The sequence below is a fragment of the Poecilia reticulata genome, chromosome 21, assembly GCF_904066995.2.
Source record: "Poecilia reticulata chromosome 21, P_reticulata-male-v2, whole genome shotgun sequence".
Taxonomy (NCBI): Eukaryota; Metazoa; Chordata; class Actinopteri; order Cyprinodontiformes; family Poeciliidae; genus Poecilia; species Poecilia reticulata.
This window is the reverse complement of record NC_088850.1, coordinates 23,194,841-23,211,951: the sequence shown is the minus strand read 5'-3', so window position 1 is coordinate 23,211,951 and position 17,111 is coordinate 23,194,841. Positions and strand designations below refer to the sequence as shown.

The 17,111-nt window shown below is 38.9% G+C and overlaps 2 protein-coding genes across 2 annotated transcripts in view; one reads left to right on the top strand and one right to left on the bottom strand.

Moving 5' to 3' along the window:
- Window positions 1–14: 14 nt before the first annotated feature.
- Window positions 15–12,469, bottom strand: ccn6 (cellular communication network factor 6). Its single transcript, XM_008398529.3, has 5 exons — window positions 12,143–12,469; window positions 7,881–8,160; window positions 4,125–4,361; window positions 2,037–2,209; window positions 15–1,087 (listed from the first exon to the last, which is right to left on the bottom strand). Exons 1-5 carry the CDS (start codon window positions 12,188–12,190, stop codon window positions 806–808), a joined length of 1,020 nt encoding a protein of 339 aa, XP_008396751.1. The 5' UTR covers window positions 12,191–12,469; the 3' UTR covers window positions 15–805.
- LOC103458009 (solute carrier family 22 member 6) overlaps window positions 829–17,111 on the top strand; it is a 40,751-nt gene continuing 24,468 nt past the window's right edge. The window contains exon 1 of the mRNA XM_081602701.1: window positions 829–917. The gene's annotated coding sequence lies outside the window, so the exon portion shown is untranslated. The remainder of the gene's footprint in view (window positions 918–17,111) is intronic.

Below are 17,111 nucleotides of genomic sequence, written 5' to 3'. Positions count from 1 at the left end.
ACCAATCTTTTAAATACATTTTAACATTTTATTCAGGCACATCAGCTGACAACCTTCACTCATGTCATTTAAGGACATCTGAAACATTTATTTGGCTGAACTTACAAATGCAAATGTCAAAATATTGCAAGATTTTTTTCTATACATTACATGCCCCAAAACAGTTTTACTACAATTTCTTAATAAAGAGCCTGATGAAACATTTAATGCTGCTCATATTGCTCATCTGAACTCCACCTGCCAGCTTATAAATCACCTGGAGACATTTTAGTGCTTCTACATCTGACTGTTTCACCTAAAAAGAACAGAAACGGAAACATCGTTTAAGTGAGTCATGGGTTATCAAGACCACAATTGTTAAAAAAAAATCCAAACATCACCTTATATCAATCTGGTTTAAAGAGGCATTTAAACCTCATCCTGGGTTTCAGGAATCAGAATCAGAACTTTTTTTTTAATCCCAAAAGGAAATTTTGTTGCTAAATTCAATAAATTCTGTCTGAGATTTAGATGCATATTACATAAGTAAAATTGAGAGAATAACGGTTCAGAAGTTGAAACTGAGAAGCTGAAATCGGGTTAAAAGGTTTAGTCATGAAGCCACAGAGTTTTCTTCATCTCCTGTTGGAGTTCCAGCTTTACACCCGTCTCTCCATCCTATTGCACACAGCTGTCTTAAAGACGGAGCTCATAAAATCTTTCAACATAACATGTTTTCCTTCATTTGATGACTGACTTCAATCTTTTTTTTTCTTTTGTGTTCGTTCTTGTAGAATTTCTAAGGGCTGATCGTCTCTGGCTCTTTTTAAAGTAACTGCAGGTCAGAAAACATGTCTCCTGGATCCGTGCACTTCTTCTGGCATACGCAGGACGAGATCCATTGCATCTTCCACTGAACGCTGGAGCCCGTTTTGCAGGTGAAGTTCACTTTGATCATGCGGGACTTGTTGGGGATACAGCAGCGTTTGTCCTTGCAAACGCCGCAGTACGTGGGTCTGAACTTCTTGGTGCTGGTGCAGCCCGACAGGCGCAGTTTCTCTGCCTTCTTCGCCTGGAACTTTGGTCTGCATGTCTTCCCCTTTGGCACCTGGATGAAAAACTCTAGTTGTCTTTATGGGTATTACAGAAGCAGGCTAAAAAAATTACAATATTCTTAAGTTAATTTCAGTAATTCAACATAAAAAGTGAAATGGGATTTTATTGCAGAAATATGTTGTTGGCCCTACACATTCATGCTGAAAACTACTGACTTAAGTTGTCTTACATTAAGATTCCTTGACATAAGACGAGCTCTTATATGTTGCCAAAAAGTTATTTATAAGTTGGTTCAGTTTTATGTCAAGAATACTGTAATGTTTGTACAAGAAAAATGACCAAAAAAAGTTGGTAATATTTATTGATTTTTCACTGGAGTTCTGCTAATAAGTTAACATTAATTTCTGATGATCCACATGTCTGTCTGAGAATGACTCTTATTAGTCAGATTGGATATTTAAGTTTCCTAATATCAGTTTCAGGTTTTCATAATCGTTTAGCCATAATCAACATACATTAATCAATATAGACCTTTTTGTTAATTCTTCTCTAAATATGTCATGAATTTCACCTTTTAAGTCAAATTGCTGAACCACACGCACGTTTCAATGATACTGAGATGCACCGGTGTTGGGGTTTACGATGTATCAGCACCAACATCGGTATCGACCCATATCAGTCATTTTCTAACACGTTGATGTCAGTCCAATACATAAAGCCAATATTTATCTCCATCTTGCTGTTTTTTGTTGGGTTTTTTTCTGGAGGGGTAGAGAAGGAGGTCGGTGGTTTGGTATTTGTTTGCAGCAAAGGTGGAGAGTCTAACTGAAGCATTGTGAAGTCAGTGGTGTGGCCATGAAAGCAGTAATGAAACATATAATGGATTGTTAACCATGACAGCAATATTAATATGGGACAGCGATATTAGCCTAAATGTTCATATCAGTGCACCCCAACATCGTCATATTGAAAACACACGTTAACTGAGACGAAGTCATCACCTTGATGCTCTTCAGCAGGTTTTTTTCACACGGCCGCAGCAGGCACAGGCGCCGATCTTTCCTCATCTCACATTTTCCGTTGTCGTTGTTGACACGGACGGAGATGCCCAGTCCGCAGGTCTTGGAGCAGGGGCTCCAGGGGGTCGTCTGGACCAGACAGTTCTTCTTCCAAGCTAAAGGAGGATCCCTGTAAGCCTTCAGTGTTACAGTTAAAGGGTGCTGTGTCACCAGCACCCTGCAGGGGGCGCTGGTCTGATCCTAATTACAACACAGATGGCAACTTAGGCTTGGAAATGTTTCAATGTGTAATACAGTCAGGTGAGAAAGTTAGAATATCCCAAGACGGCCATTTTTATTTTTGTAGAATATTTGGACACGTAGGCATTTTTTCTTAACTTTGACAATTCGAAAATAGTGAGAAAACTAATCGGATTTAGAGCTGAAAAAAAATATTAACTGTGATTAATCTATTATTGAAATAATTGTCAACTAATTTAATAATTGAATAGTTGTTAACTGGAGTATATAGGTTCAAAAAAGGCCCTCTGCTGAAAGAATGACTCACTCAGAGCAGTGATTATGCCAAAACTGTACAAAAAAGTATATTTTGCATTTAAGATACCGGTACTATCCAGTTATTAATAAAAAAAAAACTCACCAGCTCTACACTGTATTGATGTTAAGTCAAGCAGAAACGGCTAATATTTTCACATGTTGTTGTTAGAAGTATTTTCTTTTTAGCTCCAAATGTTCAAGTATTCACTAAAGGAATGCTGTTACATTTTAGGCAAGACGATGCTTATTATTATTTTGAAATGTTTATTTGCATTTTGGTATGCTCTACAAAATAAGCTTTAATGGATAATGAAAAGTCTGCTGAATGTGCCTTTTTTGCCACGACTCGATTAATCATCAGAATAATCGATATAATAAATGATTACTAAAATAATCACAAGCTATAGCACCACCATGTCTACATGGTTAGAGGATCATTACTTAGCATTTTGATGGATTCTGGTCTATTTAAAGCTCAGACTTCTTGCCAGTAGATAAGTTGCTGAGATCCATAGAGCTAACTAGGAGATTCTAACTGCTCTTGAGTCTGACAGGGGATTTAAATAGGCTCAAAATAATCCTAATTTTGAGCCTATTTTGGCTAATTTACATGGAGCCAGTGTAGGGACTTTGGAACTGGGTGATGTGACAATGTGAGTGGCAGCGATCTGGATCAGCTGCAACTGGAAGATTGATATTTTAGACAGACCTGTGAGGACACTTTTGCAGTAATCAATTCAACTAAATATAAATGCATGGATGAGTTTCTCTAGATCTTGCTGGGACATTAGTCCTTTAATCCTGGAAATATTCTTCAGGTGATAGAAAGCTGACTTTGTAACTGTCTTTATGTGGCTCTGAAGGTTCAGCTCTGACTCCATCGTCCAGATTTCAGGCTTGATTTCTAGTTTGTAGCTGGAAATCTTCAGTTTTGTTTTTCTTCAGCTGAAGAAGTTATGACCCGTCCACATATTGATTTGTTCTAATTGATTTGGACGGGTTCAATCACCTGGTGACATCGCAATGTATAACTGTGTATCATCTGCGTATCTATGGTAACTACTCTTATTTCACAAAACACAAAATCCTACCCAGATTGTTTGGTTTGGTTTCTAATGCAAATATCTTAGTTGACCTGAAATAAGACAAAACTAACTTACAAGGAACATTTCAAAAAGATATAAGAGCTTGTTTTACGTTAATAATTATTGAATATTGATTAAAATAAATCTAGTTACACTGTCAGATTATTTCACTCATTATGTGGCAAAAATGTCTTGTTATAAGTGAAGTAATCTGCCAATGAAACTGGCATGTTTTTATCAATATTAAGGAATTATTGACTGAAAACAAGTTCCTATGTTTTGCTGAAAAGTTACTTGTAAGTTAGTTTTGTCTTATTTCAAGTGAACAAAGATATTTGCATTAGACACAGAACTTAATGAGTGAGATTTTGTGTTTCTGCAACGTTGAATCATCTGGCTACAATCATCTCCAGCATGGACGCCCAGGCCAGTTACCCTGATCACACACCTGTCATGTATGTGGTCTCCTGCTGGTGTTTGCCAGGGTTTGGGCCGTTGCGGAGGCCGGCCGGTCTGTTGCTCATGAGCGGAGCGGGGCCCAGCAGGCCCGGAGGCTTCTGGATGAAAGCAGGCGTGCAGCCGATGGCTCCGGCTATGCATGTGCACTTATAGAGGGGGCTGGGCTGGAAGGTTTCCCCGTTCTCATAGTGGACCCCATTCAGGTCGCAGCCAACCGCCATCATGTCTGTTAGAGAGGGGAAATGCGTCAGGACTCCTCATGTGGTTTGCCTTTGAGCTCAGGGCCAGTTCATTTTTTTCATGATAAATACGCTCCTTTGAAAATATGGAATGAGGTTTTCCACACTTAATGTTCTCCAGCATAGAGATAAAGACCAGACTTAGTTTCATTACTTATGAGGATATAAAGTTAGTCTCTTATAATTTCAGTGTTTGTTTTAACAAACTATTTAATCCTCATTCAAGATTAAAGTTTTAGGAAATGCAACTTTAGAGAATCGTCAACACACAAATCATTATGCTGTTGCACTATTTGCCAAAACTGCAGGACGGACAGATGCTGTTGTAGACCACTTTTCTTTCTTTTTTTTCAGCCATTTCAACCTTTCCATACACAAGTCAAAAAATAATAATACTGAAAACATAAGACAAAACCAGTACAGAAATAGATAAAGAATACTTAGATTCCTGTCGATGGCAAGAACACAAAGTGTAGACTGAGAAAAGTGTAGCTTATTCTACCTTCACTTTGTGATGCATAAAGCATCGTCATATTTTTTCTAAAACATAACTCCAAAGAACTCCAGCTAAATCTGTAGACAAAATCATGAATGTAAACATAATCAGACAATTATTGTATTTGTTTAGCAAATGGCTTAAATACTTTTTTTTTATTTAAAGAGTGAAAAACAGTTTTAACTCATCACCATAATTACTCCACACCTGCAGCCCTCAGACTGAAGAACTTTTGTTTTTAATATTCACCCTGACCTTTAGTTGTTTTTTTAATAAATCCTCCTCTTTTCTCATTTGTTTCTTCACTTTCCTGTACACCTGGAAAGGAGTTTATTATGGGATTTGTACATAGTCAAGGCTGTTCTGACCACAACTAATTTGTAACATTTTAATGCATGCAGTGTGAGAAATATTTCATTAGTTGGATGAAAATAATCTGAGGCAGTTATAATTCATACAGCTCTTTTCTGTGTTAGTTTCATACGAGTTTCTCCAGATCTCCACACCATAACTCATGTATGGAAGTGTTGGGCAACACCATAACATTAAAGGGATTTCTTATTTACAAAATATGTTATTGTATTTGATAATGCAATAGGTATTGACATTTTAGCTTTTACGTCATCAATATGAGCCCTCCTATGTATCACCCCCGAAGATCAGATTTCAATCTGATTTTATGATAGAAACAATTAAACTGTGACTGACATGGCAGCTTTAGGTGAGCTTAATAGTCTAATTAAACAGTAGATCTTTATCACACGCATGTGAATAACAAAGATCTCTGGAATGTGTCTGATGTAAAGATAACAGAGGGCTTCTTTGAAAGCTCCCCACAGAGTAATATATCTAAAAAAATCTCCGCAGGCGTTTTTCACACCAGCGTGTTTTTGGATTGGCTTCCAGCTGAGCTGCCCGGAGGCCAGCTGTGTTTCTACTTCACCTGTGCTTTTTGCTCTTGACAGTTTTCATATTGACATTCCCACAAAACCTGTCAGACTTTGTGTTCATATGTATGGAAATATTTCTATATAAAATACAACTAAGGGATCGACCAACATAAAGTCATGTAACTGTGAAGTGAAGGACAAATGAAACTTTGTTCACTAAATTATTTACAACTTAAAATCTGAATAGTGTGTTGTGCATCTGAATTGTGATGCACAAATGATTCATGGCTTGTGAAGTCACCAGGTGACTCTGAACCCATCCAATCACTGAATAGATGTTTAGAACAGATAAATATGTGGATGTGCCAAAACTTTCTCCAGCTAAACAGAAACAAAACTGAAGTTATTATCTTTGGACCTAAAGAGGAACGAACTAAAATCAATGCACAGCTTCAGTTATTACAACTAAAAACCAGCGATCAGACCCGAAACCTGGGAGTAGTGATGGACTCTGACCTGAACCTTCAGAGCCACATTAAGACAGTCACAAAGTCGGCCTTCTATCACCTGAAGAACATCTCTAGGATTAGAGAACTTATGTCTCAGCACGATCTAGAGAAACTCATCCATGCATTTATCTTTAGCCGCATTGATTACTGCAACAGCGTCTTCACAGGTCTGACTAATAAATCAATCAAACAGCTGCAGCTGATCCAGAATGCTGCTGCTCGGGTTCTCACTAAAACCAGGAAGATAGAGCACATAACACCAGTTTTAAGGTCCCTACACTGGCTCCCTGCTCAGAGAATAGACTTTAAAATACTGATGTTAGTTTATAAATCTCTGAACGGTTTAGCACCACAATACCTTAAAGATCTGTTATTACTGTACCAACCATCTAGACCCCTCAGATCTTCTGGTTCTGGTCTGCTCTGCATCCCCAGAACCAGAACCAGACGAGGAGAAGCAGCATTCAGTTTCTACGCACCACAGATTTGGAACAAACTTCCAGAAAACTGTAAAACAGCTGAAACACTGGGTGCCTTTAAATCTCAACTTAAAACCCACCTGTTTAGAGTTGCTTATGGCTAAATTAGGGTTAGAGTGCAGGTTTTGATGTCTTCCATGTTTTTATGTCTTTAATGTTTTTAATTTTTTTTTCTTCTTTCTTTTATGTATGGGGAAGAAAATAAAAAATAAAAATAAAAAACGATAAAAATTAAAAATAAAATAAAAATAAAATAAAACCAGTTAAAGTCCGCGGGAGGGCAGACTCCTCTAATTATAAGTTAGTTAAATTCTGTGTGGGACGGCGGCGTCCTCTGGTAAGAAGTTAAACCCTGAGAATCCTAGGCACTGTCAGGTACAATAAAAGCAGTTAAAGTCCGCGGGAGGGCAGACTCCCCTAACTCTAAGTTAGTTAAATTCTGTGTGGGACGGCAGCGTCCCCTGCTAAAGGACGGTGGAGTCCTCTATGAAATAGTTAAATTCCGCAAAGGACGGCGGAGTCCTCTATAGTTAGTTAAATTCCGCAAAGGACAACGGGAGTTTGTTTTTTTTATTTTTACTTTTTAAATTTCTCTCTTTCTCACTGTTTATTTCTGTTTTTATTTTAATTATGTAAAGCACTTTGAAATGCCTTGCTGCTGAAATGTGCTATACAAATAAAATTTGATTGATTGATTGATTGATTGGAAGTGGACTTCTCATGATTTTCTTCTTGCCAGCTGTTCATAAAGGTCATATTTGGGGTAAAACTAAAAGTTGTCTTAGTAGCAGAGTTTTCTTTTTTTGCTGTGACTCTCTGCAGCTTCTTCAGTTCTCCCTGACCGATATGCTGTGTTCCTCTGTCATTTAGGTGACTTAAAGGGACAGTATTATGTTTGCCATTTTAAAGCACAATCAAGTAAAGGCTACCTTCAGTTGTTATAAAAATGCTGCATATATCAAACATGACTTAAAAGAAATTTGACTTTTTAATTGAACACTTTGAAATTGGGCCTATGTCCGTTTAAGACAGTTTAGCTCTTTCTGAAGTGGAGGAACCGTTAGAAGGCAGAGCTAGGTCCAACCAGGTGTTTTGCACAGCTGAATGGTTGCCATGGAGTAGAAACACTTACATGCACACACCCCAACCTCATATCTAGGCTTGTCTGCTGAGAAGTCACAATACATGCCCTTGTGTGGGTCACACACATCCCTCTCATTGCAGCGCTCCCCTATCTGCCTCGCACAGCTTTTGCAGCAGCCGCAGCCGTCAAGGACGGAGCTCACTCCCGGGGCGCAGTACGTCCTCTCAGCACACTTGCAAGGCCACTGGCAGAACTGCCGCCTTTCGGCCGGCCCCCATCCTCCTCTGGCAGCCGACTGTTGCCCGTTTCTCTGAGCATCACTGGTGGGCTGTGTACAGAGAGACAGAACATTCATTAAGAATCAGTTTTTTAACACAACACTTCCTTTAGACGTACACTCTATGGGTGTATTCACATCTTTCCGCCCTGTTGGTTTGGATTTTTTGTATAAGTGAATCCTGTGTGAACCAAACAACTGAACCCAAACCCACTTTGTGAGGTGGTGTCTGTCCACTTCCAAACAAACTGGTACAGTTTGCTCCTGGTGTGAATACAAACTATCTATGGATTTCATGAGCTACTTGTTCTAGGCATTATGGTAAATATTAGCCCTTCAGTGTTGCTATTGGTACTGCTGCATGTACCGATTACCCTGAAATCTCACTTGGTTTGTTGTTTCCTGCCAAGTGATGCTGCTGCCAGCATGTAGTGGGTCAGAGCATCTTGCCTCCTTCAGCATGCAGCAACAAAACTTGCATTGAATGAGCTGCTCTTGACTTCCAAACTTTGTTGTCTCTGGGTCTTTGCTTTGTCCTGCCCTTATTGTTTCTGTCCAATGGGAGAAATTATGGATTTGTTTACAAGTTATAGTCCGCTTGCAAAAAAGCATAATGTGAAAGCAAACCGCAACAAATGAAAAGGATGAAGTTTGCTTTTGGTCCAGATCAAAGAAGTGGACCAGAGGACTGTCCTGCTGTGAATGGAGTACACTCTTGAACTAAACGAGCCAAACAGTATGTAGGAACACTCAGTTGTATTTTGGTACACATGAAGGCCAGTGATGTTACTGGTATCCAGTGTGTTGAGCTCTTTTGAGGTTCCAAACCTCATCTATGACCATGATTTACAGTTTTTGACCGAAGGAAGGAGACAAATGAAACTGAAGCTTTCTCTGTAGTGTGGCCTGGAGTGGAACCACTGCTCCTCCACATCTTCATGTGATCATGATGATTTCTGTGAACCTCCCTTTGTTGGTTTTCTGGGTACATCCCACATACCACTAGGCCCCAGACGTTTTGACATCCCTTCTGCCCTGGGAACACTGGGGAGTGTCATGGGACATAGGAGGTCTCTGTTTCCCTCTCGGGTCTGTTACCCAGACCAAAGGGTGCTGTGTTTTTCAGGGATCATTACCTGTACTTGAGTTGACTAGGCGGAAGTTTCCTACACTGTAGTGTAGTATCTGGATCTACTACTGAGCTGATCTGATGTAATATTTTTACAACATATTTTTATGACCTTTAACACACCTCGCTTTAATCCCATTATTATGTCCGGGTGCTTAACTAGTTTGTCAGTGAGTGTAATTAAATGTGCAACGAGCCTCTGATCTGAAATCATCATATGACAGAACATTTCACTGTACATCTGTAAACTGCTTCTACATGCCTGATGCTCAGCCTGTCAGTCAGAAAATAACACTACAAAGAGAGAGCAACTGCAGATTATTTATTGAAGATCCTTTGCTTTTGTTCAGTAAATCCACTGAAGGTTAAGATTCCACAGCAGATAGCTACATGCCCAGGAGAATTTCAGGCCTACATGCAAAGAATAAAAACATGCATGGAAGCATCCATTCAGAATTTTCTTGTCTTTTTCTGGCATTTTTTAAAATTAAAAATATTTCAGAAGTCTGGCTTTCTACATACTTTGATAGAACAATTCTTTTCCCCAGAATCTGTATTCCAGGTCTTTTGATATACACTACAGTATTCAAGGATTTCTTAATGTCATAGCACCTTTGCTTGTGTGTGGTACGAAATTCGGACTCAGGTTCCAAATTAAGAAAATTTACTGCACAATAAATAAATAATTATAATTTTATATATATATATATATATATATATATATATATATATATATATATATATATATATATATATATAATTATTATTATTATTATTATTATTATTATTATTATGCTATATACTGTGACAATAAAAATGTTCCCTCATTGCCAAACTAAACGCATCTGGAGAAAGAGTTTAAATTAGGGCTGGTACATAAATGTGTTCATTTACATTAGTTCATTATATAGATCTGATCATGTAAAAAAAAAATTAAGGCAAATTAATCTTATTTTTGTTCCAGTAGGAACCTTTGTTTTTGTGTGTTCCTGGTACACCTGTTAATCCGATGCACAAGCAACATCCACAAACTAAGCGATAGATGACAGCCCAATCCCAATACTCACACTACGCCCTCTACGGAGTGTGTACTCAGTCAAAGTGAACATAGGGGTTTGGGTGCCATTTTACAAGTGTGCAAACGTTTGAAAATTGGAACAACATGCCTATGCATCGCAACCAAAATGGCAGAAGAGTTGCTGATTAGGCATCTGTGCTGCCAAAAATGGCAGCACAACTACAACAAGCAATTGATTTTAAATGTACACTATAGATATTTTTGCTTTCCAAAGTTTTTGCAGGAGATATTTGGCTGTTGAAAATGTGTTTTGTTGTGACACAATGACAGAATTTGATATTATTCACTTGCGGTAATGTGTATTCAAACTGTTTTTTTTTTCTTTTTGGGTGACAGCTTGCTCATATATGACAAATTTTCATCACATGATGATTTTGTCAAAAAAAAAAAAAAATGCACACGTACTAAAATGCACTAAAATTCAGTTTAACAGTCTTAAAAGCAGTTCCTCCTGCTATGATTCAGCTAATTAAACATACAATGACTACATATTCAGCTGTTACCCCAAAAGACCATCTTTGATTATAAATGGCTGATTTATAAACAACATATTAATGATAACTTTGTAAGGAACAAAGGAACGCTGACTTTATTTCTCTATCCTGAGAAGAAAACATTTGTTTAAAAATTATGAGGATATCTCTAAAGATTAGTTCATTTAAAATTTATCTGAAATGTATTTGTTGCTGATCTCAGGTCTATTCAATAATTTAGCAGCAAAAAATTAGAAATGTATATTTTTGGTCGATGTGTGGTTTTCTACTAGAATGTGATTCATTTTAATTCATTACAGACCCTTTAATTAGCTTTATTAAAGATTTTAATCAAGTCCCACCAGTAATGAAAATACCTCCATGTTGGTTATCTGGATTAAAGTCCAACAGAGTCAAATCCCTTTACAACAGTTATTGAGATTTTTGTGTAATATATTATAAAATACTGCATTTGTGGAACAGTGGAAGATAAAGTACGGAGCTGGATGCTGCATCCCTGCTGCAGTCTGAGCCACCACCCACTGCAGCTGAGTTCTCCATCCTTCTGTTGCTTGTTTACTTGATGACATTGTTCTTGATGAGTGTTGGACTATGTGTCTGTCATTCATATTTTGCTATTATCATGGTGAATATGCAACACTGAGGCTCATTTCTGTCCTAGTCCTTACTATTGTTCCCACATAATCCACTTCCTGTCAGTCTCATGGTCTAAACAAATCAGAGACAGCATGCTGGCTGAGGTTCAGCACCTCCACCAATGGTTACACCCTGAAGCATCGCCCTGACTGCTCAGAGGGTTTGGACCTGCAGCTAACCGCTAACTTGTCAGGAGCTTCTAAACATTTTCAGCGCTGCGTTGTTGTGATCCAGCATGCTGCTGCTGCTGCTGCTGCTGCTTTAGCTGCAGCTGCAGCTGCTGCTGCTTTAGCTGCTGCTTTAGCTGCTGCTGCTGCTGACAATTTTCCAAAGGTCACTGAGGGTTATGCCAAAAATCTGAAGCCTGTCTGCTGACTTCACTGAATGAGCTCATTTGATGGTGTGAAAACGGATCTCCATGAGCTTTTACCACACAGACTTTAGAAAACTGCTTTTGCCTACTTAGTCTGTTGAAAGACTGAACTCAGTCCCTGAATACAGCCTGCATGTAAACAACATGTTAGCATATCTATGTCTTTTTGTATGATGGTCAGTTTGTGATGCTATGCAGAGCACCAAATCGTCTTTAAGCTGGTGTTTTTTCCTCAAAGATGGATGCTGAGTGATGTCCTGTATCACCTGTCACAGATCCACCCTGTCAGTGATGTGAGAGCAGAAAAAGATTTCTCTTCTTACCTGCTGAGCAAAGATGAGCACAAGAGAGCAGCAGAGAAGTGATAGCATCTCTTCAGTGTGAAGGCTGTGGTGAGCTCCAGGACTCACAGGGCGCTGAGGGAGTCGGACAGTGAGCTTCAGGGTGGACAGAGTGGTAGAGGGAGAGTGGAATGGGGTCGGGTCGGGCGGGGAGAGATTGGAGAGCCGACCTGTTGGGGAAGGGGACAAAGCGCCTCTCTGTCTCCTCTGCAAACACACCTTTCCTCGCTCCGCCGATCCAGAAGGGAAATATTTGTCTTCATAACTGCTGGGTGGCTCCCGGGCCGTCCAGCCCGGCCCACTTGTTTATTCTACATCTGTGGACCTTGCTAAGATTGATCTTGGTGAAAGAGCTAAATCTGAAATCCACGTTGCAAGGCTGCACAGACACACACCCAGGAATAATTTAGCAGAGAAGAGAGAGGCCTGTTTTCAGGAGAATGTGCTGAACAAACCTGATTTCATGAGCAAAGTTCTTCTCATTAAACCTGTTCAGCCTTTCCTGGTTTGGTTGATTTGGTGCTAAAGCTGTAAGGTCCAACTTAATGTGGTATGTATTTGAGATGATATTTTCTTTCTGTTACACTGATTAAAGACTCCATGTGACACAACCTCAATCTCTTGAGCCAAAACGCCTTTGAAGCTTCACATGGAACGATGCAGGAGGGAGCAGCTTCTTCTTACAGTAAAGGCCAAACACTTCACTCCTCAGAGGTCCACACATACTCAATACAGAGTCAATGCACAGTCAATAGAGAATCAATACAGACTCCATATATCACATCCACTCAAAGGTCAATTTTTTTGACGCTGTGTGTTCACTCTGTCACAGTAAACCGTTTGGCAGGAAGTCATGTTCACATGGAACTGTTTTGTACTCTGTCATGATAAGGTGTGGGTTACCTTCCAGCGGGGTCACGACCCTAAGCGCTCAGCTGCAGTGGTACCAAAATGGTTCAGAATAAAGTATATTTGTTACAACAGCAAAGTCAAAGTATAGAACTAAAAGTATAGAACAAAATCAAATCTGCTGGAAGACGTGAAAATGAACGCATCACTTTCCCTCCACTTCACAAATGTACTCACATTGTTTTGCTCTATCATGTAAAATCAAAATAAACCACATTTTACATTGTGATTTTATTGTAGCAAGACTTTGTTGCTACAATAAGGACGTGAAAGTGAAAAGTGCAGAGTGTTGCTCTCTCTGGGTTCAGCCCACAGCCAGGGTCTTTACAGCCAGGTGAGGTGAACAGGGGAGTGTAAATATTTCTTACCACAAAATGAGAAGCCAGCAGACACACCCAGCTCCGTTCATGTTCATGTTCACCCCACAGCTGTTCTTACTGGCAGAACGAAGCAACACACCACGCTGTCACGTGTAGATTTGTGATAGCATGTTTCTGTAGTAGCCTTGTTTTTTATGACACACACCATCTCCAAACGCCGTCTCCGAATAAAATTGTTCTATTATGAATGTGATGATTATTAGCAATGATTGAACCAGCAATAAATCAGGGCTGTCGGACATTTGCTTTGTACCGTTCACAAATTTCTGTTGATCCATAACTTTGTAAAGCGTAAAGTTATGCAGAGGATTTTCATAACTGCTGCAGTGAAACGTGGCTCCTCCTCTGTGACGCCGTCACTCAGGACGGCCTGCCAACCTGCACTCACATGGCAGAGACTCAGATCTGATGAGTCTCAAGGTTAGGATCAATAATGCCTTCGGTCTTCTGCTGCCTTTCATGAGCTCACTTGGGAAATTATTAACTTCACCAAATTTAGGATGGTCCTAAAAGTGAATCAAAATTGATTAAATAGTTTTAATGAGATTAGAATAAAACAAAATGTTATTTTATTGTTATTTTATTTTAAATGCTGTATTTAGGGTAAATGAGGCTGTGCACACAAGCTGAAATATCAGAAAATATTTTGCATGCTTGTTTTTAGAAACATTTTTACACTTGCTTATTTACTTTTTCTCAGACTTTTCACCTTAAAATTTGAAGGTATGCTTCAGTTTTTTTCCTCTTAAAGTTGCAGGATTTATAGAGATTTTGAGACTGAGACTTCATCCAGATGAGCTGCTGGATGCTAACATGTGTTGGTGATGATTATATCAGACGTCATCCAAGGCCTCGGCTGCAGTTTGTTTGTTTTACCAGCAGGGACAAGAGAAACTCTGGATTCAAAGCCAAAAGATAGCTTCCATAAACAACCGGAAATATACATTTTTGGTCAGATTTCTGAAACTTTTCATCCACTGGGCTTTTTGCAGCTTCCTATTGATTGTGAGTTTGCGTGCAGATCCGTGTGCCTGATTATAACATCCTGTCATCTGGAGTTGTGAAGGGACTGAGCATATACCTTTAATATTTACTCGCAGAAAAGCACAGAATGTTCCTTTAAAACTGCTGGACCAGCAGACTTATTTATTCCAGATTTTTTTTTTTCCTTTGTCATTTTTATCAGTTCAGAACAACATGTCTGCTGGCTGTGAGGAATGCACACTTTGGCCCCATTTTCCTTCCTCTAGTTGCTTCTTTTATGAGCGGGGAATGCTCCCACATGTTTGTGCCCACTCATCACTTCCAAACCCAACACCAGATGACAACTGTTCAATGAAATGACTGAAACGCCTCGTGGTTTTTATTTTACAAGCAAGCAGAAATAAACAAAACATTTGAGAATGCACGATATCCAATAATGAAAGGTTGTTGATGTAAGATTACTGCAGTGCAGACTGAAGACATCATTGTAATCTAAAGTCATATTAATGAGAAGCCAGAGGAAGTGCTGGAGTAAACAGTTGAGCATAGAGCAGCGTTGTGTTGCCCCTCCCTACCCGCTGCTGTGCACTGGTGGTGATCGCAGTAAACACAAGGGTGATTGGCAGCACTAAGACCCTCAGCCTCGCTCTGATTGGTTGGTTGACTGAGTTGGGTATTTCTGCAGATGGCAGCAAAACCAGAGGGAAGAAGTAGAGGAATTTTTTTTTTCTGCAATTATATATCTGAGTTAATAGTGAGAGTTTAGCAAAAACATTAAAAAGCATATTTTGGTCTCTTCCAGCTCTAGTGTGTAAACACTGATGTTCCTACATGTGCTAACTGGGTTATCTCGGCATGAGACCGTTTGAATGCAAGAATTCTGGTCAGGATTTTCCAAACATAATTCCCAAAAGCTTTGGGACAGGACGGCTGAACATGCTCAGTCAGCTGCACGCCTCATCTCAGCGCTTTAGAACACAGCATTCCCATGTGCAGCTCACTTTCAGGATCCCAAATCATTTTTGCTGATTGTGATAGCAGCTGAAAGGATGAAAGCATTTCTTCCAAACGGCCGCACTTCAAACCATGTTGAATAATCGGTATGTGAAGTCAAAGCGTCTCAATCCTGCGCTTACAGTACGTTCTCTTTGAGTGCGGGAACTGCCTCAGGCTCATCACACCTTTTAGATGTATAATTACCATTTTTCTGTCATGCTCATGCTTAAACAGGGGCGCTGGTTTCGCATTCCAACTTTGTCGGGACGTTTCTTCTCACCTGCCACTCTGACAGTACGGCTGAGTCTCTGTGACTGACGTGACCCCTTGGGGTCCGGGGTCAAAGTTTGCTTCAGGACATCCTGGTAGGGATTTCCAGGGAAACTACTAGTTTATAAATCATAGACTACTTATTCTTAAACAGGGGGTTATATTGTTTTTGTTTTATTTTTTTCTTCTTTTGGTCTTTCCTTTGGTTTGTTATTTTGTTGCATTTCCTTCTAATTCATGTAAAGCACTTTGAACTGCCTTGTTGCTGAAAATGTGCTACATAAATAAAATGACCTTAACTTACATTCAGATATATATTTAATGTTTTAATGTTAAGAATATGTTGTAAATATATTCACTCGGTGCTTTAGCTGTAAAAACATACCCTCCTAATGTTACACAGATATGGGACAGAAACATGGAGGATATTTTTATGAAGATCTATCAATAAATCAATAGCTTTATTGTACAGAAATCACAAAGATGAAATCAGAACCAAACAATATAAATTCATAAAAGCTCCTTAACATATTAATAAGTCATAAGTTATTAATATTTCAATAAGCTTAATAGTTTTATCGTTTCCTTGTGTTTCTTCTCACTAACAGGCCGACTCTACATGTCTGTGCCTCATACAATCAGAACATTGACTGAAAAATCTTGCAGTGTTGCCAGTTTTTTTTTGTTTTTTTTATCATTTTAGTCTTCAAAATACCAAATTTTGCACATAACTTTCTGCTTTTTCTCACTTGTTACATAATTTTCTAAGCTCTAAGTTCAGAACAGGAACATTTAGTTTATATGCTTTAGATCAACATTTAGCTTTTTTTCTTTCTCTCTCTCTCTTTCTCTCTCTTTGCTCTTTTCTTTCGTTTATTGTTTTGTACATAATCATGTAAAGCACTTTTAATTGTTGCTGAAAATGTGCTATATAAATAAAATCACCTCACCTTAAAATATTAAATAAAATGTTCTGATCAGTGAATAACCTTTCTACCAAACACTTTCTGACTCTTACGTGAAACATTTCTTGAACGGATACTTTTTACTTTTATTTTAGCAACTGTACTTTTAGCCACAGGTCTGATGCTTTTGTTGTTGTTTTTTTCTTTTTGATGCTCCACTTCCTGGTTGTGTGTTTGGTTAGAGGGCTTAGTGGCTCCTCTGTGTGTTCCTCTGTATTTTCCTCAGTCTTAGCAGAGACTCAGTGAGGCTCCAATTTCCAAAACTATGATCCACAGAGTTGACCTAAGATTAGATTTCTAACCCGCCTGGGATTGCTGCAGGACAATTTTTTTTGGATACTCTAGAAGGGCAGGGATCAGCCTGCCTTTCACTCAAATTAATAACTAATACTAGTTATTCACACACAGAGAGAGACACACAGGAAGGAAGAGGTCGACGGCAGAAAG